The 25,364-nt window shown below is 41.1% G+C and overlaps 1 protein-coding gene across 5 annotated transcripts in view; it reads left to right on the top strand.

The window, feature by feature from the left end:
- Positions 1-25,364, top strand: part of ZC3H12B (zinc finger CCCH-type containing 12B) — a 112,365-nt gene that overhangs the window by 79,937 nt on the left and 7,064 nt on the right. For 2 of the 5 annotated variants that reach the window (XM_075940829.1, XM_075940830.1), the window contains exons 3-6: positions 14,757-15,532; positions 22,244-22,383; positions 23,235-23,469; positions 23,555-23,661. In XM_075940829.1, coding sequence (XP_075796944.1) covers positions 14,922-15,532; positions 22,244-22,383; positions 23,235-23,469; positions 23,555-23,661 — 1,093 coding nt within the window. In that variant the 5' untranslated portion in view covers positions 14,757-14,921. Of the gene's footprint in view, positions 1-3,903; positions 4,203-4,229; positions 13,443-14,756; positions 15,533-22,243; positions 22,384-23,234; positions 23,470-23,554; positions 23,662-25,364 lie in introns of those variants that run through there. The other 3 variants (XM_075940831.1, XM_006136146.4, XM_025178013.2) reach the window with 3 other exon arrangements.

Genomic DNA, 25,364 nt, shown 5'->3' with positions numbered 1-25,364 from the left:
GGGAAGCCTTTGTCTACATTTCCAGTAAACCTCATTTCACAAGGCATAGCGGAGTGGTCAACTGCGCCACATCTAGACTGCCACACTGTGCCAGATCAGCTGATCGTCGGCACAGCGCGGCAGCCGTTTTTATTTTAATGAAGCGGTGATTATTTAAATCCCTGCTTCTTTGACTATACCGAATAAACTATTTTACATGACTCTGTCGACAGAGCTATGTAGTCTAGACGTACCCTAAGAAACAGACAGAGTATATGAAAATGGAGTATTGAGGATAGCCTATCAAGTCAGAATTTATATTTTTAGAAACAATTCCAAATTGATGAAGTATGGCTGCAGACAGATATAACACTTGCCTTAAATAAAATCTAACAGATTTTCCTCTTTTTATTTTAATTATAGATGTTATTCTATGTTTATATTATTATTATTATTTATTACAATAATATTATAACTTTCCCACCCAAAATAAGTACAGTATTATAGGAGAAAACAACATTTCATATCTACATTTCAGGTGACTAAATGGTGGATTTAGTATGTAGTGAAGTTATTCATGTGTTTGAGCGTTTTTGAGAATTCGGCCCTTAGATTGTGAGGTCTTTGGGACAGGGATTCTCTTCCTATTTTTTTCAGAAGCATTTTGAGAAGAATCAGAATGTATATAATAAAGTGCGCTCTCCAAGCTGTATAGAGTGGGAAGAGGGAAAGAGAGGTTGATTTGTAGAGATTCTCTAAAGGAAGTACATGCATTTTTCTACCTGTCTGTTCTGTTTAGGCTCTTTTACTGTGCTGATCATCCTAGAATCTGAACACCTTCTAGTAGTGCATTAAGCATTGTGACCACTAATTTGTCATGTGTTTGTTCTTTAATCCTCTCCCCAGCAAGAGAAGTGTATGCAGTGGGATGCCTTGTCTTGTTAGTTATTTGTTTTTTTAAATAGATATACCTGTTACTGTGTGTTAGAGAAGGTAATGTTAAAAAATGGTCCTTGCACTTGGAACAGAAAGTGGTAAGGTTTGTGACAGTCCTTAGTTCCAGGAGGAGTTCATTCAACAGTCTCAGACAGTCCCTGGAAAAATTCTGTCTCCTGTATAGGCAAACTTTATACTGAGAGTTCCATTGTGCCAGAGAATGTAGTTATTGACTGTGGTCTTCATCCTGAAGCTTTAGATGGTCTTTTAGATATCCTGAGCACAGCCCATGCAGCAATTTATAGATAAGGACCAAGACCTTGAACTTGATTCTAAATTATATGGGAAACCAGAGTAGAAAGCAGAGGACAGATGTGATGTATACACAGTAGCCTAATAGTTGCTGAGGAGATGCACTGGCTGTTCTGACTCAATACTTTGTAGGACTTATTAAAAAAAGATTTGGCAGAAAATATTCAGAACTGTTCAAGATGTAAAGATTCATACAGAGCTCATAAATACTAAGTACTCTTTTCAATGAAGTCCCATTTAAACAAATAAAATTTAGCAATAATTAAACAGCTTCATGTTAACATTAAATACTAGCAGACAACATAAGGAAACAAAAGCCTTTTGAAGAGTAGCACATCTTGGAACACCAAGTATTCCAGTCTCTTCTAGTGAGAAGATGCTGTTTCCATAGGGCCTATAATAGTAGGGTTGCTTTGCCTTTCAGGCTAGGTCTACATGACAAAGAAAAGTCGGAAAGAGATATGCAAATTGCAAACCACAATTTGTGTATCTTTTTCCACTTTTCTTTCAAAAGCAGCTTTTCTGAAATTTGGCCCAGCTACATGGGGCCAAATTTCTGAAAAACCTCCTCTTTCGACACATCCCTTCTTTCTCATACAATGAGGATTACAGGATTGGCAAAAGAATGCATCTTTTTTTTCGGAAATTGTTCCAAAAAAGCGGACGCTTTCCTTGAACGTGGCATAGCTTTTCCAGGATACCTCCGGTATCCCAGAAAAGTTCTGAAGTCTAGACATGGCCTCAGAGATGGTCTTGTCCCTTTTTCCTGAAACAAGGGTTCTGGATAAGATTTCTGGAAGCTTTTTTCCTGTTTAGCATCTCTGAATCAGTCATGTTAAACGTCCAAGATTTGTAAATAATTCAAGATGAAAAAATGAGTTATAATTTAGTGTAAATCTCTATTTCCATTAGTTTTTGAATATACTATTTTTTCATCACAGAAATAAATGTGTTTGGACTGCTAATGTTTTTAGTCAGAAATCACTCTTCCTGAGTGTTGTTTTGGCTATACTATAGTCTCTTCTCTCAAATCTTTGAATTATGAGTTAATACTATGCAACAAAGTGAAAGTATGTTTTGAGAGGAAAGTGATTGTGTAAATATTTTGTTTGCCCAACATTTATGGCAGATTTTATAAGCTCTGTTTTACTATTAGGACAGAAAATCTGCTAAACTAAATGAGAGGGACTACCTGCCTACTGCAGAAGCATGATACTTTCCCCCCAAATGTGCAAGCTCTATGCATGTAGATGTGGTGCTGGATTTGTTCCTAAGACTATGGAGGTTCTCATGACAGTAAAGTAGGTGCAATTCTGATGTATTAACGTGAAGGTTGGATAGGATGAGGACTTTGCAGCGAGAGATCCTTGCACAAGCTGTGTCAAGCTCCTGAGGTGCTACTTGTGTGAAAATATGCAGATATGGCAGAAGAAAAACTAGGGGATCTGCTGTCACAAAGATCTTTTGATCTTCTGGCAGTAGTGGGAATTTGTACAGTGAGAGCTGCCTAGAGCCATTAGGCTGAAGAATTTGCTGTGAAAAAGTTCTGCAACTGTTTTGTGGGCTAAGGAAGTGGAAGAATTCCTTTGTAATTCAGTATGCCCTTCTGGAGTTGCCTGGTGCTTGACATGCTACTTGCTAATAAGTCAGCTTGTCAGGATTAATTGTGTCTTTATCCCAAGAGAGATAGAAGATCGTGATGAGTCCTACTGGTGCTGGTTATGACATGGTAGAAAGTGAGGAGGAGGGCTAATGGGGGACAGAACCTCTTTCCCTAAAGAAGGGGTTCTCAAACTTGTGATACTGCAACCCCCCTCTCCATAGATGCAACCACCCTCTCAGTTGTTCGCGACCCCCCTCTAAGTTGCTCGCGACCCCCCCCCCCCAGGTGGTCGGGACCCACAGTTTGAGAAACGCTGCCCTAAAGAGTTTTCTCTGTCACTCAGTCCATGATTTATCAATACCAAATTCACAGTCCATTGTGGTAATTTCACAATCATATGATTTTAAAAATATTTTTATTATTTCAGCTATTTAAATCTGAAATTTCATGGTGGTGTAATTATAGGAGTCCTGACCCAAAATGGAGCTGGGGGGGGGGTCACAAAGTTATTGTAGAGGAATTTCTACCCTTATTTCTGCGCTACTGTTGGTGGCAATGCTGCCTTCAGAGCTGGGCAGCAGGACTGGAGAGTGGCAGAGCCACCACCTGAGTAGCACAGAATGACATGGCATGGTATGGAATTGCTATGCTTACTTCTGCTCTATTGCTGGGGATGGAGGGGAGGAGAACTGCCTTCAGAACTAGGTGTCCTGCCAACGGTCATCATCCTCCACTTGCCTAGCCAGCACAGAAGTTAAGGGTGGCAATACCGGGATCTCGCTAAAATAACATTCCCTGCAACTCCCTTTTGCATCAGAACCTGAGATTGAGAAACCCTGGTCTCCCCTGTGAAATGTATATAATATAGGGTAAAAGCACATAAAAGACCTGATTTCACAATCTCTGATGTATTTTTCATGGCTGTGAATTCAGCAGGACAATATTTACCAAGAGAGAAATTCTGTAACATTGTGATTTAATTGTGAATTAGTTGGAAGTTAACTGGAGCTATTTTAAAACAAATTTATAATTACTATTTCATAATTATACATTCAGAGATAATAGTGATCATTAAGTCACAGACAGTACATTTTCTATTGCCATGCAAGAGGAATGACACAGCTGAATTTCCCTAGTTAACAGTTTTCAACCAAGAGTTGACATTAAAAAAAATAAAGTCAAGAAACTCCTGGGTGAGTCACGGAAGTGGGCGTGTTTCACTAGAGCAAGCTTTCATAACATATCCACCAGTGGTCAAAGACTAAGAAACCTTGGCACATACAGTCTGGTAGAAAACAATCCTTGTAAATATACAATACAGCTTCCCAACATGGATTACAACTGAATTGCTTTCTATAGAGGCACAGCAGAAGTAAGTATGCTAGTAGCAGTAATAATATTTGCTTATAAAGTAGCCTGTCTAGTTGATGTATTTTTAAATCAGTTTTGAATTCAGGCAAAGCTAACTTTCTGTTTTCAGTATTATTGGTTTAGTTCGTTAAAACATCTAATCTCTAGAGAAATGTGAGGTTTATTTGTGGTAGGTTAGGTATGTTGATGTTAAAAAGCAAAGTTAAGGATATTGTGGAATTAGGAAAGTATGAATGAATTAAAGATATGAAAGCACATTTTGTGTGTGCATATGAGAGCGATCATAGTAACATTTCATATGGATAGTATTTTTTTTTAGTAAAAAATAAAGTATATTTTGAGAGCAAACTTGATTTTTCCAGTTCAGTTGGGATTTTCATTTTTTTTTAAAGTCCTAAATGTGGAAGGAAGGAGTAGTAGCATAATAATTCTCAAAGGTATTTCATTACAGTTTTAAACCTGGCTCTAAATTTTGAGTCAGTAGAGTTGCTTACAGTTATGCTGTCTAAAAAAACATCCTTAGAGTGACTGCTATGTTTTCGGTAAGCCAAGACTTTGTGAATAGAGACAGAAACTCTTTGTCTTTGAGCTGTTCACTATACAAAATAGTAATAGCAGAGAAAAAGATTATATGCAAGGAAAGTGCTCTTTTTTTATTCAGAGATTATATTTTGCAAAATATAGCTATACATTTTATATAGCTGCGTTTTTGTGGTATTGTTTTTTAGTAGAAACCATTGCAGCTGGGAGGGTGCTTCTCAGCGCAGGTAGATGCACACTAGCACTGCTGTTTTTAACAAACTAAAAATAACAGTCTGGCAGCAGTGACACAGGGCACAGTTAAAGTTAGCTGGTAGAGTACAATCCTTACCCAGCCCATGGATGTGTTGCCAACCTACTATTTTTAGTGGTCTTGCTCAAACTAAGGATGTTAAGTATTGGGTAATTGACTAATCGAACAGTCGATGCATTTTGCATTGACTATTCAGTTAGTCGATAGGGCACCTCTGCCTTTGAAGTTTAGCAACAGCACTAGGGCTATTGCTACACTTCAAAGGCGAAAGTGCCGTGTGGAGCCTGGGGTCAGCCACGGCATTTCAGAGTGGCAGCGATGCATGGAGTCCCCAGCTGATCCTGGGTTCCATGTGGCACTGGTGCTTTGAAATGCCGTAAGGAGCCTGGTGCTGGGCTCTCCGCGGTGTTTCAAAGCGGCAGTGCCGCATGGAGCCTGGGGTCAGCTGGGGAGTTCTGGCTGATCCTGGGCTCAGTGCAGCACTGCCACTTTGAAAGGACATTAGCAGCCCGACACCAGGCTCCCCGAGGCATTTCAAAGTGGCAGCACTGCACAGAGCCCAGGTTCGATCCCAGACTCCATGTGGCACTACTGCTTTGAAACGCTATGTACAGCCTGGGGATACCCCAGCTTGCCCCAGGGCTGCATGCAGCTTGTAGCCCGGGGTCTGGCCCTAGGCTTCAAGCGGCGCTGCGGCTTTGAAGTACCCCCTCTTCTTCCTCCCCCCATCCTTGCTGCCTCTATCTGATAGAGGCAGCAAGGGGGCCGGAAGCAACTAGTTGACTATCCTCTTGACTATCCAATAAGCATTTGTTTATCAGATAGTCGACTAGTCCTTCACATCCTTAGCACAAGCAGAGCTAGTGCAAGTCTTTATGTCCACATTGGGAAGCGCACTCCCAGCTGTTGTGTAGACTTAGTCTATATGAGGATTAAGAGAAGGGATGCAGTTTCTTCTGTTTTAAAATATTGTATGTTTCTCATATAATTTAATTAGATTAAGCTTCTAGTTTAAACAGATTACTTAACGAAATTTCATTTAAACAATTCATTTATCTAGTGGCTAATGATTTTTAACTTGTATGCAACTACACTAGAGGAAGTGAATTCCACAAAACCTAAGGAGTTTCCATACTTACGTAAGAGCATACATACAAGATTGGGGATATGCTTTGAGTGTATGTTAAAGAAAAACAAGTGGAAATACTGAAATACTACTATGTTTGGAATGGAAATGGGTGTGTGAGAGATATATATTAATTAGAGTAAGTTTCTACAGTAACTTATAGTATTTAGGATGTGATTCTTATTTATCATTTAACAATACCTCATTTCTAGGTTGATTGGTTCTGAATTTGGCCTCCTTTTATTTTTTCTTCTCTAAATTTGCAAAGTTCAAGTAATTCTTTAAATGTATAGCTATTCTGTCAAGACATGATTTAAAGCTCTTTTAAAATGCCAGATTCCTCTTGTTCATGTGGAATTCTACAGCAGCACATCACTATTGGCACATGATGGGGGGAGGAAAGTGTTTTATAAGGAAAGATTGTAAATAAAATTTTCCAAGGAGTAAGGAAACTAAAGTTAATGAAAAATATTTTGATACATAATGTGACTGATTTGGATTGCTTTGTAATGTTTTTTATATTTCTTATAAGGGATTTACTGTGAATATATTGGTTTTTATTTGAATAGCAAGCTGTTGAAAAAATGAGTAGGAATGCAAAAATGACTCAAAATATGACCTCCTTCAACAAACACTTGGGATTGTTATGAAACAATGGGGGATGGCATTTGCCTGGAAGAGATTGACTTGATCTCCTGTGGAGCCCACCAAATAGTTTTTGGTCTATCTGAACTGGTTGGATAAAAAAGTAATTCTATCTCTCTGGGATAATTACTTTTGGGAAACAGAGAGAGACCCAGGCCCCCAAAGTTTTGAGATGTGAGGTAAGATAGGTCTGTCTAGGAAGTAAGGTAGATGTGTGCTGACCTTTTTGTTCTTTCACAAATTCTTTTCTCTTATTGGGTGCACCCATCAGATTACAGACCTGGTTTCCCGTATCTTACTTTGAGTGCAACCTTGTACTCTAGCCACTTTACACAGGCTGCAGCCCCTGTTCCCAATCATGATAATACAACAGGCCCAACTGGGTTTAGTGCCTGTCAGTTTCCCTTCAGGAGCTTATGACAGACTACATTTGCAGTAACACAGAAATAGCGACACTCAGAGTCCTACTTACTTCCCCTTAGAGATGTCAACATGTAGTCGACTAAACGACAGGCTTATTGGTTAATCCTATCAACTATATGCACTCCCCCCCTTGCTGCCTCTGTACCAAAGACAGCAAGGTGGGGAGGTAGGAGCTGGTGCCTGGCTTTTAAGCTGGCTTCCCATGAACACTGGATCCTGCAGAGCCGCCTGCCCTCCCACCCCGCATGTGCTAGTGCCTCTGATAGAGGGGCAACAGCATGGAGGGTGAGGGGGGGCAGCAGGGAGTCCATACATGCAGGAAGTCGGCTTTCAAGGCAGCTCCCCACACATATCAGGGCATGTCATATGACAAAGATGGGAGATTTTTCCGCTATCGGTACTCATCAGATACACATGTCCTCTTGCTTCTCGCTGAAGGTATATAAGGGCGAAGTGTACCTGCCACTATTCATTTCTTCTCACTTACACATGACAGAGAGAGAGATCCCAACAGTTCAAGAAACATCAGCTTTCTTGATAGCCTTACTAAATAATTCTACAATTAGAGTATAGTAATAGTCATAGCTTTTAGTAATTCAGTTGCCTGGTGCAACTTTTAGATCTTATTTGGTTCATCAAGGTTTAAACAGTGCCCCTCATGCAAGGATACTCTCACAGCTTCAGATGGCTACTCAAAGTGCCTCTACAGTCTGGGATAATTGCATATTCCTAGTGAATGTGTGATTTGTAAATCTATCAGTTCCTAAACTAGGAAAGAAAGGGAAACCTGCCTTCAGGTTTTCCTAATGACCAAGTCAATGAGACCTGCTTCTGAACCGGGCTCTCTAGACTGCTCCCCTCTCTTTCCCACACCGTTCCCAAGGGACCTTCTGAGCCAGTCTATACAAGGACTCTTTACCTTCAAGAGTGCCAATTCAAATGACAACCATGGTAACAGCTTCATTCTCAGTCAGACTGCAGAGAGCTAGAAGCCTCAGGTTGCCCATGAGGGATTTCTCAAAAATGTGGTAGATTCTTTCACAAAAATAGTTGCACTTCAGTGGAGAGGATAATGATGTAAATCAGTGGTCTCCAACTTTTTAAAGCACAAAATCACTTTTTGAATTTAAATACAATCCAGGATCTACCTCAAACCCAAATAGCCTTGCCCCACATCCTTCCCGCCCCTTCTCCGAGGCCCTGCCTCTGCTCACTCCGGCTTCCCTCCCTCCCTCATCCTCCCTCCTTTTCACCGGGCTGGGGCAGAGGGTGGGGGCACAAGATCTGGTATTTGGGCTAAGGGATTTAGAGTGAGAGGGGCTCTGAGCTAAGCCTGGGACAAGGAGTTGGGGTGTAGGAGGGGGTTTAGGGTACAGGCTCTGTAGGGGAGTTTGGGTTCAGGGGCTCAAGGCTAGGGCAGGGGCTTGGGATACAGGAAGGGTTCATGTCTGGGGCGGAGATTCGGAGCTGGCTCCAGCTGGGCGCTGCTTATCTCAGGTGGCTCCTGGGTGGTGGTACATTGGGGCTAAGACAGGCTCGCAGGTCCTCCAAACCACTGGATCCAACCCGCGGACCACCCTGGGGGGATCCTCAGGCACACAGCTGCACCGTTTAAAGCACAGTCCATGCAGCTCTCTTCTCTACAGGGAAGGGGAAGCTTTGTGTGATCTCCCCGCCCCCAGCCCAATCCTTAGCTCCCATTGGCCAGAAATTACTGGCCAATAGGAACGGACCACAGCCAATCTCTCAGCTCCTATTGGCTATAAACCAGCCAATAGGAGCTGAGTGAGTGGCCTGGAGGGGGGGAGCAGCCTGCAGATTCAAGCGGGCCTGCACAGTCAGGGAGCCCAGCCTGCCTTGGGGAGTTGCAGGGCTGCTGGCTTAGGTAAGCGCCTCCCAGCCAGAACCTGCCTCTGGCACCTTGCTTCTCCCACAGCCCAACTCCCTCCCCCAGGTCACCATCCAAACCCTCTGCACCCCTCTGCCCCAGGTCACAACACCCTTCCAGACCCTATACCCCCTCAAGCACCCCTCCATCAGAATCTTATCCTGCACCCAAACACCCTCCCATACCCAGCACCCTATTCTGCTGCCCCAAGTCACCATCCACACCCTCTGCAATCTGCATCCCCTTTTCCCCTTCTCCCAGGTTACAGCTCCCTCCCGGACTTTGCACCCTCTCCTAGCCACTCTCACCCAGGCCAGAATCCTCTCCAGCACCCACATTCCCTCCCTAACCCTACACCCCAAACCCCTGACCCAGGTCACAACCCCCTCCTTTGCCCAAACTTTCTTGCAGACCTCACACCGTCTTTTGCACTCCAGTCCCTTACTCCATGCACCCATCTGAGCTCAACCTCTATCCTAGACCCTGCCCCCTCTCCACAGAAATATGTGGCCCTTGATCACTTTCCAAAATCTTGGAGTACACCCCCACCAAAAATTATTGCCCACCCCTAGCTACAGGCAGGTTTGTGGTACATTTTAGGATGAAAATCTAGTTTCAGTACTTTTTAGCTTCAAAATAAAAAAAGAAGTTAGTGTCAGACACTATTTTGATTCTAATTATGTTGAATGTGCAGTAATTTTTTCAAGAAAGACCCTGATACTTATTTTTAGCCAGCAGATTTAGAAACAATCATTTTACATCAGGGGAATAATTCTAATATTGCTTTCTGAGGTTAGACCACAGACACTACATAATAGCCACTTTGGCCTCTTGGGAGAGGAGGAAACTGCTTTAAAAAGTTTCTAAAGGCAAATTATATATGAGAGATGCTCTTCTGGATAAATAATTCACTTACTTGGTTGTGTTCTTATATGTTCCCTGGATATTTTTTCCTTCTTTTAATCCCTGCTCCCATTCTAAAGGGATGAAAGATACATGAAAGTGAGTGAAGTAAGGAACATGAAAGAGATGTAAATTTCCTTTAAATGGCATTAATGTTCTTGACAAAAAAATCCAGTCAAATCTAATATCTTTTTTGGTGTTTCAGCTTCTCCTCTAAGACCAAGACACACCAGACATATCATAGAATACTAGAACTGAAAGGGCCAGCTCATTCCTACTTCTGTAAATCACATTCTATGAAGAATAGCACCGATTCCGAAATAGCTATTGCGAAATAAGGTGTGTGAAGACACTCCACTTCGGCTATTTCGAAATAGCCCCTCACCATAGTCATTCTAAGTTATTTCTTTTGGGGTTCTAAATCAAGATAGCACATCTATATTAGGGAAGCCTGTCTCAGACTACAGTCGCTCCCCGAGTTATGACCACCTCCACTGACAACCATCTGCACTTACGACAAAAGTGGTCGTAAATGCAGATCCGAGTTACGAACAGCGATCTGCACTTACGAACAGCATGGTCGTCATGTAACTCTGTGGGATCCGAGTTACGAACACTTCGGAATAACTATTCCAAAATAGCTTATTCTGAAAGAATGGTAGCCTTTTACACCCAGAAGCCATGACAGTTTTTCTGTGGTAAAAATGTAGGGGAATATAGGAAGCTGTGTGTGTGCTGAATAATGTCTTCCCTTTTGCTTTCTAGTCCACTCCAATGTTCCTTTCTTCCTCTTTACTTTATATTGTTTCTTTGTCTTTAAACAGTGTCTTAACTAACTCTGCCATGCTTGGCCTAGATTTACCACCATATAAGCACAGAACAAAAACAAATCTGTCCAGACTGTGTATGTCTTTGTACATGTTTTTCAGCAGATTAAACACAGGTCTACAGTCACAGGGAACGTCAAAGCAAGATATGCAACACCATCTATGTTTATTATGTAGCTGGAGTTGACGTATCTTATTTCATGTTTCCCCTCCATCCCTACAGGGAATGGGGAAATGCTCCTGTTGCTGTCTCTTACTCCTTGCACAAGCAGGAGTAATGGCAGCCAGTGGGAGGTGCCCTCTGAATTTGAGTTAGCAAGTCTTAACTAGATGTGCTAAATAGATCTCTGGAAGATTGATCATGGCAGTTCCGATCTTCTGTTTAGTGTAGACTTGGCTTGGCTTAGAAATTGAAAATCCAAAACTTTGTCTCTTTTTGCACATGTATCTCAGCAAGACTAACAGAAATTGAAAGCCCAGAACTTTCAAGGAACAATAGCTAGTTGTTAGGCTGAACAGACTACAGCCATTAATTCATGTTTATGAGACTGTACGTGTAGAAATAGTTCGTTTGTGATAAGATTTAATTGTAACTGTTATTTTTAAATGAGAAATTTAATATTTTATTTATGATGATTTAAAAAAAATAAACAGTCTATTTTTTTATAATCAATTATCCACCGTGAGCATGGCACACCTGGTGATGATCTCAGCTCGTTACGTACTGATTCAGGAACATGCAACCATGGTAAAGTTCCAGAGTGTCCTAAATAAAGTATTCCTGCTTATCAAAGAACTAATGGGACCTGCAATCTACAGCACTCATGGGACTCCTCTCCAAGCCCCTGTTAACCTCTTCTCTACTACCCCGTCAGTGAAAATGGATTTTTGGTTGTGATAATTTTGACCAAAAGAGTGGGCAAGATTTGAATATTTATGACTGACCCTCCCTACTCAGTATTCTGCCCAGATAAGATACATCCTAAATTCCTTCCTAAAGTAGTCACAATCTTCCAGCTCAGTCAACTGATATATCTACGAGAATTCTTTCAAAAATTTTATGTATCCAAATCTATGGCAATCTTGCATATATTAGATGTGAGGCGCACCTACTACCTGATAGAATGAAACCGTATAGATCATTGCCAAACTTGTTTGTCTTCACTGAGGGAAGAATGAAGGGCTCTGCAGTTTCAGTCCAAAGACATTGTAAAAGGATTTCCAAGGTTGCGCCTAGACTACAGGGATTTTTCTTGAAAAATTGCTGGTTTTCTGAAAAAACTTGACTTACATCCACACTGCTATTGCATTCTTTCGAGAGAAAAAAAATCAAAATAATGCAAGGGGTTTTCTGACATTGGTAAATCTCATTCTACGAGGAAGAATGCCTTTTCCGAAAGAGCTCTTTTGGAAAAAGGCGTGTGTGGATGCGGAAGAGAAAATTTTTTCAAAAGAAGAGGCCTCTAAGTAAAAGCACAGGTGCCCTGGTGACCACTCCGTTCATAGTAATCACAGCTTAAATGTGAGATAGCATCCACACTGAATGGATGCTGTCTTTCGAAAAAGCATATCGCTTTTTCGATGCACTTTTGCTGTGTGGATGCTCTCTTTCTAAAGAAGTTTTTTCAGAAGATCTTCTCCGAAAAAGCTTCTTTCAAAAGAAGCTTGCAGTCTAGATGTACCCTCATTGTATTAAAATGTGTTGAGGTGGCCAAGGTAGAGATACCAGCTATGATCTGGACCCCTTCACCAAGGCTGTGTCCAGACTCAAGTGTTTTTTCGAAAAAAGTAGCCTTTTTTCGAAAAAACTTCACCTGTGTCTAGACTACAGCCGCGTTCTTTCGAAATTAAATCGAAAGAACACGGCTTTTCTTTCGACGACGGAAAACCTCATTTCACGAGGAAGAACGCCTTTTTTCGAAAGTGCTCTTTCGAAAAAAGGCGTTCTTGAATGCAAACAGGGCTTTTTCGAAAGAGAGCATCCAGACTGCCTGGGTGCTTTCTTTCGAAAAAGAGTCTTGCTTTTTCGAAAGTATTGCTTGCAGTCTAGACGCTTTTTTTTGAAAGAGTCTTTTTTGAAAGTATCTTTCGAAAAAGCCTCTTTCGAAAGAGGCTTGCAGTCTAGACGTAGCCCAAGAGTGTACGTTGCATCAGCAGCATCACTGAAACACTTTATATCTAACATTTGTAAAGCTATTTCTTGTCTGTGAGTTCACATATTCATTTGATATTATGTTCAAATGGAAACTTCTAAATCCAACACTACATTTCAATCATTATTTTGTTAACTGCTCCAAGCTTCTACCACCTGAATTTGATCACTGCTTGGGAATCACCATCAGTAGAATGTGCATATAAACAATCACTCAAAGGAGAAAGAAAAGTTACTTATCATGTATAATAACTGGAGTTTGAGATGCATTGTCAAAATATGTATTCTGCAACCTGCCCTATCCTCTATCTCAGAGCCCTGTTATAAGGGATTCTGCGTTGAGAAGGACTCAAATGATTGCAGAGAAGCATGAGGACTGAAGAGCACATGTACATCCTACAAATATTGCAGGCCAAAGAGAGTCCTATTTCTACTACGAGGCATATGTACCTCATGGCTCGAAGAACTCCAGTTACTCTACATGGTAAGTAATTTCCCTTCACTAATGTGCTTTAATGTAGTGCAGTTTGAAAAACCGTACTATGTTAAAGTCCACTAGGGAAATTCTAGTGAGCAATACATTAGTGCACTTTGGAAATCACACCCCAATAGTGACATATTGCCCCATTATGTAGATAAGTCCTAAGTTAAAATTTATGTTCCTCATACCCCTACCTAGTTTTCTGAGCTAGCGATGGTGCAGATATGTAAAGAACTCATTAATAAAAATAATGGACAGTCATTTTCTGTGCTTATGCATGCTCAGAGGTGTTGACATACCATGCAACTCATTCCCAAAAGCTCTTGTGACAGGCAATAAACTGACTGTGTGTTTACTTTAATTGTGAATTTATTGTATTGGAAGTGTAGTAGTAGTTATTGCCATTAAGTTTATATATAAACTGAATTACTCAGCATTGCTCAGGTCCTTAAATCATTTCATTTTTGTTTTTTTGGAAAATAATGTGAAAATGTACATGCTTCATTTGAATCATTGTTGTGGGATGGAACTGGGGATGAGGGGTTCATTTTGCAGGCTGCCCCAGGGAGTTTGGACTATCCTAAGCCCGATCTCCGCAGCAGCTTGGGGCCAGATGGCTGCTGCAGCTCCAGGGGCACAGCTGGGGGTGGAAGGGTATATGTCCCCTGGCTGAGGGAAGTCCAGGTTCATCTGCCCCCTGTACTCCCCAGACAGTGAAGAATGCAGCATACTATGCACTTTTCCCCTCGCTCACTGATGAAGGGGAACAGCTATCAGTGTTCCAATACGAATCGGGTGGGGGACTTTAGCCCCCCCCCCGCCCTTCCTAAAGGGCACCTGAGCAGTGAGAGAGTCGGGTCTGGGGCAGTCCTGGATGGGGTATGGCAGGTGGCATCCTCAACCAGTCTATTTTACCTGCTTGGTGATTCGGTGTCTTTTCTGTATGGTTTTATAAGAAGCAATTCATTCCAGACACGTACCATTTTCCTGGCATGGTGAAACCCTTACCTTGCTTTGATAAGATGAAGCTGTGTACTGAATGTGGTGGTCCTAGCTCTTACTATTTAGGAGGAGTTCTTGAATGGACAAATGTTCTCAAATTTATATATATATATATAGAGAGAGAGAGAGAGAGAGAGAGAGAGAGAGGTAAGGAAATTCAATTAATTGTTATTAAAGAGAAAACAAAACAAAAAATTTAAATGAGAATTTGAGTGGCTGGGGACCTCTCTTGTTTTTTAAAACATAAGTACTGTAGTCAAAGTTTTTTGAAGAATTTGACAAAAGCTAATTGTGTGTGTTTTTTTTTAAATTTAGGATTAAATATTGGGTTTTCATATGCTAGCACATACCAAGCGAGACAAATGAATTCCAGCCTTGTGTACACTTTCAATTAGCCTACAAGATGCAACTGAGTATGAATCCCAATCAGCTTTGGAAGTGAAAGAGAAGTTTGAGATCTCTAGCTAGAAGCTGAACGTGATGACGGCCTGGTCCATGGTGAAGAAGTTGAAAATGGAGAAGAGGCATTCCAAAGAAGAGAGGAATGTAGAGCAGGATGCTGGGGACTGCAGTGCCGAATCGGAGGACTGGACAAGCTCAGAAAGCGAGCCCGAACAACCATGCTTCAAGAATAGCTGTAGCAATATTCAGTGGCTAGAAAAGGAAATTTCTACCAAACCACATAGGCAACTCTGTCGCTCACCTTGCCTGGATCGTCCAAGTTTCTCACAGAGCAGTATCCTTCAGGACTTCAAGCTGGAAGAGTGTAAAATAAACTTGGACAAGGAATATCAGGCTAAAATGGACTTCGCTTTAAAGCTTGGGTATGCTGGAGATCAGATCCAGGCAGTGCTGAATAAGTTGGGAGCAGATGCTCTAATCAATGATATTTTGGCAGAACTTGTGAGACTTGGCAACAAGGGTGAGTCAGAGGGACAAGGAAGTGTCAGCAGTAATAGTGGTATCCTGGTGCCCAGGGGTCCTTGCCCAAAGGAAATGGCCAGCCCTGAACTGTCACTTGAAGATGAAGTGGTGGATAACACTGACAACTTAAGACCAATTGTCATTGATGGAAGTAATGTAGCTATGAGGTAGGCCTCAATGTTTGCATTTTTTAAATAATTCACCAGTATGTTGATATATAAATATTATATTTGAATGACAAAATCATGTTATGTTGATTATATGCTCCTGTGTAACTTACGGTTTCTTTTCCCCAGTTAAAAATACATTGGTATTCCTCTTTTTGCAATCTCTACCCCAAAAATCAACTGTCTCCATATCTTTCTTTTTTGCAGTCCTCTGCTCCCCTAAATCTGTAAAATCAATAAATAAGAGTTTAGTTCTACTGTATCATAGGTTTTGTTTTACGTTTTTGAAAGATTTTTACCAATCTTGTTCTAAAATATCTAAAGGCAGGTTGGACAGCTGAGTGGGTAGAAGAACTGTTTTAAAAGAAGTTTGATGGCTGGTCATCTCAGCTAAGGGTGTACTTTCCCAATATAAGGTGCTTACCATTGAGAAAGGGTCAGTCTATATTTGGTCTTGTTCCACTTGAAACAAGAAGAAATTCCTTAGCGTATTTCCTTAGTGGAGATCACTGATGTAAAAATTTCTACAGGCAGTGTTTGTCCAATAGGCATTCTTTATTATTCCCTTCTCAGTTTGTTTAAAGAACTCTTAACCTATTTTTTGAACTAACCTAATTTCAGAAAATTCTTTATATAAAACAAGTTTTTTTATGCTTTGAAATATATTAAAAATTCATTGGGAAGTTTTTTATAAAGTCTTTACTGTTTTTGGTTGAAGGTGGGTATTCGATCCACTTAACAACAAAACAGACATTTCTCTGCTCAAGTATTCTCCCATCCTTTTTGTCCCTGTACTGTCATCTCCCTGGTACATCTCAGTTTTAGCTTTGCTGCTGAACATTGTTACAGCACCTGGGGAAAATCATGCATGTGAACTTTCTGCTGCATAATTCATAACTACAGGTTTGGACCTCCCTGGTCCAGCACCCTTGGGACCTGACCAGTCCTGGTTGAGGTATTTTGCCAGACCAGGGGTGTCATTTCTGGTCCCCTCCCTCCACCACCACCACCAGCACCGTGCAGCCATGGCTTTGCTGCTAGCTTGTTGGCTGGCGTCCCCTGCTGCCAGCCTCTCTGTGCCCAGGGCTTCTGGCCCCACCATGGCAGCCACATGCACAGCCTTGCTGCCCAGGTCCCAGTCCAATGGGGGCAGTGGTTCAGGTGCACTGTTGGGCTCCAGCCCTGCTGCCTCCCAGCCTCACTGGGCAGCTCTGCTGGATGGCAGCAGGACTACTGGACTCTTTGTTGCATCACCATTGAGTAGCCCCACTCCCAGGCTCCTGACCCTGCGGAGCAGACCTGCTGCCTCTTAGTCCTGCTGGGCAACTGTGCCGCTGGACAACAGCAGAGCTACCAGGCTCCTAGCCCCGCCACTGGGCAACCCCGCTGCTTCCTGCCGCCCCCCCCAGATCCCGCTCCCCTGGGTATTGTTACCACCGGGTGGCAGCCTTGCTGCTGGATTCCCTGTTTCGCTGCCACAGGGCAGTCCTGCTACTGGGCTCCAGCCCTGTTGCAGGGCTACCAGCCATCCGCCCTCCATCAGGACTCCCTGATCCTTGGACATCAGTGATCCTTCCGGGCCAGGGATATTGCTGGACCAGAGTCCCAGTTTAGAGATGTTTAACCTGTAATACCATTGTGAACATCAGCAAAACAAAGTAACCTTAAAAAACCCATATATTTTCTTTAATCACTTTCACTTAAGAAGGTAATCTTGGGTGTTACTTGTGACAATAGGGCAGTGGTCACCAACCAGTAGATGGGGATCTACTTGTAGATCTTGAAGCCTCTGACAGGTGATCCTGACTGGTTGGCCAAGAAGCTATCAAGAGCTGGCACTTCAGCTGCCCCTCCCCCCACTGCAGTGCATTTTCTGTCCTTTGCCTTGGAACTGCCTCCCTCTACCACGGGGAGCATCCTGCTTGCAGTTCAGAGCAGGGAAGGGAGAAGAAGGGGTGCTGATGTCAGGGTGCCCCTCTCCTAGCCTATAGTCTATCGTCACAGAATGCGGGGGCACAACAGGGCTTGAGATGGAGGGAATTTGCTGGACACTTTTGAAAGTGGTGCAGGGCCAGGACAGCCTGCCTCAGCCCCACTGCACCATCAACCAGGAGCCACATGAGGTAAGCAATGTCCAGATGGAGCCAGCTCCGAACCCCTGCTCCAGGCATGAACCTCCTTCTGTACCCCAGGCCTTGTTCTAGTTCTGAGCCCCCTGGATCCAAACTCTCTCACAGAGCCTGTACCCTGAACCCCCTGCTGCACCCCAACTCCCTGCCCCAGGGTTAGCTCAGAGCCCCTCTCACACTCCAAATCTCTTAGCCCAAATCCAGAGCCCGTGCCCCAACCCTCTGCCCCTGGCCTGGTGAAAGGGAGGAGGATGTAGTGAGCAGAGGCAAGATCTTGGAAAAGAGGCACGAAGGAGGTGGGGGCAAGGTTATTTGGGTTTGAGGTAGATCCTGGGTTGCACTTAAATTCAAAAAGTGATCTTGTGCTTAAAAAGGTTGGAGACCACTGCAATAGGGAGTATAAAGCCTCATCTATATGATGCGTATGGATATGGCTATATTGATATAAAGGTGTTTATACTGGTATTTCTCTATAAGATGTGGAATATACTTTACTGTTATAAGGTGCTTTTTATATCATTGGAACTGTGACCACGTTAGAGTTTGAACCAATGTAAAAAACCCCATACCCCTAATTGAAATTATAGTCGTGTGTATATAGGCCAGTGGTCATCAAAATATGAGATGCACCTCCCATGGAAGGCACAGGAATGTGTTATGGGAGGCACACATGGTGTGCCTTTATTAAGAGCACCTGCTATCAGGCCTAGGGGCTTTTGCAGAAGGGCTGTGCCCTCTCAGAAGGCAGGGAGAGAAGATAAAGGAAACAACTGGAGTTCTGCCACTAGGCCTTGCTCTTCTTCCCTCTCCTGCACAATCCCAGGTCGTGCTCTAATTCCTCTCCCCATCCCCTCAGTCCTTCACAAGGAGGTAGGGAGAGGCTCTAGTTGTAAGTCCTGGAGTGGCAGCAGCAGTGCAGAAGTAAGGGTAGCAATAGGGTATTAAGTCTACAGTGAAAAGTGACTTTTGTCACTGTCACATTTCACATTGCCACCCTTACTTCTGCACTGATGCTGATGCAGTGCTGCCTTCAGAGCTGTGTGCTTGTCCAGCAGCCCCTGCTGTCTGGTGTGCCTGGCAAGCTGAATGGTTTTATATGTTCTCTTTGGGGAAGAGGAGCTGTAAATAACTACAAACATGAAGAAGGGAGACCTGATTAAATAAGTTTGAGAATCACTGGTAAAGACCAGTTCAGATAGAAATAATATTTTCAAATTGAGACTGTCCCTTTAATCAACACATGGTAAAAAGTAAAATAGTACATATTTTTCATGTTTTGTTTTGTTTTTTGGTCAGTGTAGCTAAACTGCCAAATAAATTACCTATTTAATGTCATATTCTGTCCTTGTAAAAGTAGTAGCAACTCCCAATTGAAATACTCTGAGGAGCTGAATTTGGTCCTTAGACTCCCTTTGCTGGTCCCTGTGCAGCAAGCTATTTACAAGTAGATTTTCATTTTTTTTTTGGGGGGGGGGAATATGATTTTGCATAGGATTAACATTCGGATGTTTAGCTTTGGTCTAATATTTTCTCCAAATGTTGGCACTATTCAATGGTGTCTAGTCAGAATTAGAGAACTTAACCAGAAATAGTAGTAAAACAGACCACATGCAAACATCTGTTTCTTTATATAGTAGAACCTCAAGAGTTATGAATACCAGAATTATGAACTAATGGGTCAATCATAAACCTCATTTGAAATCAGAAGTACACAATCAGGCAGCAACAAAGTCCAAAAAAACCAAAACAAAACAAAAAAAAGAGTACTGTGCTAAACATAAAGTACTAAAAATAAAGGAAAAGTTTTAAAGAAAAACATTTGACCAAGTCAGGAAACTGTCTCCGTGCTTGTTTCATTTAAATTAAGTTGATTCAAATCAGCATTTTTCTTCTGAAAGTTTCAAAGTTGTGTTAAGTCAGTGGTCATTTGTAAATTTTTGAAAGAACAATCATATCATTTTATTCAGAGTTTTGAACATTTGCGAGTTTGATCAAACTCCATTCCAAAGGCATTCATAACTGAGATTCTGTTGTATTACATTTGAGCATGAAAGAGGATGTCTTTAAGAGTTTTTTTATAATTCATTTATAATAGTTGCCTTCGTCTTTCATTTAACCTTTATCAAAGATTAAGATTCAGAGAGGTAGCTCATAAACAGATTCCTTTATTCCTTCCCCAAAAACCAGTTTCATGAAACTTTAATACTAATTAAATTAAATAATGTATAAAGCCAGTGTGATATTCGACAACACACCTATGCAAAAATAAAAAAAATCTTCTCAGAACAGTTTGTTTTCAAGACATTGATTGAAGTGTGTTTCCAAGTGTGGTGCACAAAGAAGTGGCAAGGTGTGTATTTCAGTGCATACTGTCTCATTTGTTTGCAGAAGATAGAACATGATTAACTGACTTCTTTAGCTAGTACCTATTTTCCCTGGATTTAACTCATGTTCCAGAACTTCTTAAAGCTGAGTGATCACTGTTGTCCTTCTCCTTCAGGAAAATGAATAACACTAGTTGCACCCCTTGCAGTCACTCCCTCCATAACTCCAGGATGTAGTGTTAAAAATATACAAAACTTAATGTATGTATCTTCCATCTGCTCCCTCCCCCACAAGTCTTAAATACCCCTTGCTCCCTCCTCCACACTTTGGATATGTCTAGACTACCTGGCTCCGTCGACGGAGCCATGTTGATGAGTTTACTAGACATAGGAAAATGAAGCGGTGATTTAAATAATCACTGCTTCATTTACATCAAAATAGCTGCTGTGCTGTGCCGATCAGCTGTTTGGCAGCACAGCATGGTAGTCTGGATGTTCCATGGTCGACAACAGAAGCCTTTGTTGACTGCTCTGTTATGCCTCATGGAATGAGGTTTCCCAGTCCTCGGGTGCTTTTGGGTTAAGAAGTTCCCATCATAATTTAGGCAGTGCTTGGGGCCTGTCTAGATTTCTGGAACCTCACAGATCTATCTGAAATCTTCATACAGCTGTATATTGTGACCTGGCCCTGATGTGTACAAAAGGTTTATGTATATAGAGACTGGGCAAAGGCCCAAATATAAATTTTGACAATACACCATAACTGTTTTATAAGTCAATATACTGTACCATGAAGTAGTAGTTGGAATATGAAAATAAAAGCTGTGCCATTAATAGCAAGTTTTATCTTTGCAGTTGTGTAGCTCTGTAATGAAATACTGATTTTCTAAGGTAAAAAGTGTATTGCCCAGCTATGTAATCTTAATTGTCAGTATTGGTTAATGAGAGAATCAAAGTAGCATTAGTTGTCAGTATTTCAGGAACTGGTGAAATTAATAGCATTTCATTATTATTTGATTGCTGCTTAATAACCCAACTAAATTTCTAAATACTGCATTAATTTCAATTGACTGTTTACCTTTGGAGTTTGTGGCTACCTGTGTGTGCCCTAAACAATCATTGTGAGTTTGGAAGGTGCAGGCTTTGTGGGAAAGCCTACACTAGGAAGTTATGTTGAAATAACTCCCCTTATTTCAACAAGTGGAGCGTCCACACTCCCAAGCCCATTACTTCAAAATAACAGGCTGGTTATTTCGAAATAACAACTCCTGCTTATTTCGAAATATTTATTTTGAAATAGCAATAGTGTGGACTCTCTACTACTATTTTGAAATAACTACTCCCCAGAGTCATTCCAAGTAATTATTCCCCAGTGCTCCCTGGGGCTCTAAGTCGAGGTAGCACATCCACATTAAGGGAGCCTGCCTTGGACTAATTCCAAGGCTTCCCCTGTAGTGTGGACATATCATTTTGAAATAGTTATTTCAGGAGTTAGTTCAGAATGATTTCCTAGTGTAAACATGCCCTAAATGAGGAATGTTTAGGCTTACAGCTCTGAGGCTGTGTCTACACTACAAAGAAAAGTTGGAAAAAGATATGCAATTTGCGTATCTTTTTCTGCTTTTCTTCCGAAAGTGACTTTTCTTTACAGAGCCAAATGTCTACACGGGACCAAATGTCAGAAAAAAACCCCTCTTTCGGAACATCCCTTCTTCCTCTTAAATGAGGTTTACATGGATGCCGAAAAAAAAGCATCTGCCTTTTTTTGGGGGGAAGGGGGGAGAAAGCAGATGAGTTCCTTGGATATGGCAGAGCTTTTTCGGTATCCCGGAAAAGCACTGTAGTCTAGACATACCCTGATTTGTAAAAAGCCTGTCATGGTTAGTAAGTATGTGGCAATTGGTGACTCAAAAGCCAAGTTATTTTATCAAGTATGTTCAAGTGCTATTTTAAATTTTGCTCAGAATTTTGTAGTACCACTGTATACTAGGCTAGTATTAAAGACTGATTTTAAGCAGTTATCAGAAAGTTATCAGACTCACTAACAGTAAACTATATAATCTGAGAATTCCTTCCCTTTACAAAAAATCATTTCCAGAAAGAGTAATTTTTGGCAAAATCTGCTATTTGTTCCTTTTGTGTATAGTTATTATAAAATGCATATATTGTAGAAGTAAGCATCATTAGCTAGTTCTTGGTTGTCATTTGCTAACTCTTTCTTATCCTATTTTAAATGAATACTTTGCCATATTTTTAAGCCACGGAAATAAAGAAGAATTTTCCTGTCGGGGGATTCAGCTAGCTGTTGAGTGGTTTCTGGAGAAAGGACACAAAGATATCACTGTGTTTGTTCCTGCATGGAGAAAAGAGCAGTCTCGACCTGATGCACCAATTACAGGTAGAACGTCAAAACGATTACTTTCATGCTGTGGTAAAATAGTTGTGTTATTACAAGATTGTAGCATTTACTGTAGGAAAAATATTGTTACTTTGTTAAAAAAGATTATCCTAAGCATGGAGGAAATAATTTGAGGCAATGTTAATTCAGTATAACAGTATTTTATCTTTCGTCCCAAAAGACACAATAGCTTCACAAAGTACACGTCACTATTGAAATAGTCTCCTTTTAAGTGGAGGATGGCTCAGCACTCAAATTGAAACTAACAGATTTTTGCTAGTTAAAGGCCATTGTAAGTATCTGCAAGTAGGACTGATACAAGTTTTTCAAGTACTCCTAGAACACATTCTGTGTTGTGGAGAGAAATATTAATGTTTCCTCCCCATGACAAGGATTTTAGGAATATAAGGATAGGCTCTTGGCGTGTCCCCCATCTGATTTAGTGGCCAAGCAGCTCAGGATTCCTCTGACAGAGGTGGAATCCTTGGTTGGTTATGTAGAGCAAACATAGACTTTGTCTCGCAGTATTTGCATGTGTTCATTGAGCCAGGAATATCAGGTTGATAGTACAGTGCAGATGGAATGGGAGTGGGTGTGAGGCCTCAATTTTTTTGTAAAGTGCCTTGAAACCCTTGGAAGAAAAGTGCTATTTAAGTCTAGGTTTTTACATGCTTACATTACCCCCCGAAGAGTATACTATCTTAGCATATTTAGTGGAAAATAGTATTGTTAATCTGAACTACTTAACTCCCTTTCTAATATAAACAACAAATAAAAACGCTTTTTAGTAAAAACTTGAAGTGGCTTGTTTCTTAATGAAATTATTTAAATCATCTGAACTTATCTTGCAGATCAAGAAATTTTACGTAAATTGGAGAAAGAAAAAATTCTTGTCTTCACCCCATCTCGGCGAGTCCAGGGAAGAAGGGTGGTCTGTTATGATGACCGGTTTATAGTAAAACTCGCTTTTGACTCAGATGGCATCATTGTGTCAAATGATAATTATCGGGATCTTCAGAATGAAAAGCCAGAATGGAAGAAATTCATAGAGGAACGCCTGCTAATGTATTCTTTTGTGAATGACAAGTATGTTCTTTCTTCATATTGTGGAATTTACATTTAAAGGTCACATGGAAACTAAAATTCACATTTCATCTGTTTCTTCCCCCAGATTTATGCCTCCTGATGATCCTTTAGGACGCCATGGTCCAAGCCTTGAAAACTTCCTCAGAAAAAGGCCTGTTATTCCTGAACATAAAAAACAACCATGCCCTTATGGTAGGTTTACAGTAGTCAGACTGAGCTCTGTGTGTCAGGGAGACTGAATAAGAAGCTGATGTATTATAATTAGACTTTGCTCAATTTTTTAAAAATCAAAACCTGGCTTGTTTTACTTGCTAGCATCCAGATTGGACACTAGTGTCTATTTTCTTTGTTTCTTTAAAAAAAAAAAGTAGAGCATTAGAGATCGGAAACCAGTTCAAAAGGTGAAGTCACTAAAGGTGCATCTACACAGCACCCTTACCTCAAAATAAGCTTATTGTGTAGCTTATTTATCATGTTATTTCGAAATAAAGTGCTATTCTGAAACGTCCCTTATTCCTCATGCAATGAGGGTTTCAGGGACGTTAGAATAGCAAGCCCGTTATATTTCGATTCAAAGGTCTTGCTTTTAAAACATGGAATAGCTAGTCTAGGCTAATAGCTAATCTACACTGCACACGTAGGTCGAAATAAGATATTCAATTTGAGCTACACAATTTGCATATCTTATTTCAATCTAATTTCAAAATAGCTTATTTTGAAATTTGGTGCTGTCTACACAGCCTCAAATTTTGAAATAAACTACTAGTCTGAAACATTCCTTAACCCTTGTGGATTGAGGGTTACAGGGATGTCAGAATAGCATTATTTCAAAATCTATTTTGAAATAACGGGCTGGTTGAAAAGATGCGGAATAGTTTTTTATTGTGAATAAATATCCACTATGAATTTGGACCCAGTGCTTCACAGTTGAAACCTAAAGGTATGTCTAGACTGCAGCACTACTTTGGGATACTAGAGATATCCCAAAAAAACTATCATGCCATTCTTTATAGTTTTACTCAAAGGAGAAGTCCTGTACTGTATTAGTTCTATGACCGAGCTTTTCTTTGTTTTATACAGCAATGAGTAGATTATTAGTGCTCAACAATTATAGTGTAAGGGAGAGCACTATGGTTCACAACTGAGCAGTGAGCAGGAGAGATGCTCAGTAGCTGCTCATATACATACAAAATTCCAGATTACTAGACTTTAAGCACTGACTCTACAGATGCTGTGGTGCTGGAACACACACATAATGCCATCTGCTGATCAACTGTTCAGCGGCTCCAGCTGTGCCTTAGTCATGACAAGAATGGACAGTATTTCTGACTCACGGCTTTATGAAAGTAATCCAATGCAGCAGAGAAGGCCACCCCTCTGTTGAGAACAGCATGCTAGTTGGGATTTATTACCATGTGCTGCTGATACTTATGCTTACCACTCCTATCCACTGAGTAACAATCTTATGCAACCATGTTATGAACCTGTAATGGTAAGAAGCATGGTTGGATGGGGCAGGAAGAGGTGGAGTGAGAGCAAAGCACTCTGGAAAAGGGATGGAGCAGGAAGATGCAGGGTAAAGATGGAGTGGGGGCAGAACCTCAGCAAAGCAGGCGTGGAGCACTCTCCCAGAAAAATGAAAGTTGGTGCCTGTGCTCTTCTGATTTGTTTATTTCCAAAGCATTAACATTCATTCTACAACCCCAAAAGTAATTATAAACAATACAGCATCGAACACTGAATCTTTAGCTTAGAGAGATAAGGTGAGTGAGGAACTATCGTTTATTGGACCAATCAACTTCTGTTGATGAAAGAAAAAAAGCTTTGAGCCACACAAAGCTCTTCAGGTTGGGAAAGGTACTCCCAGTCTCTAATAAAATGCAAGGTGGAACAGA

Source organism: Pelodiscus sinensis, chromosome 13 (genome assembly GCF_049634645.1).
Source record: "Pelodiscus sinensis isolate JC-2024 chromosome 13, ASM4963464v1, whole genome shotgun sequence".
NCBI classification, from domain to species: Eukaryota; Metazoa; Chordata; order Testudines; family Trionychidae; genus Pelodiscus; species Pelodiscus sinensis.
Note: the sequence above shows the minus strand (reverse complement) of the source record. Positions and strands in the feature narration are given on the sequence as shown.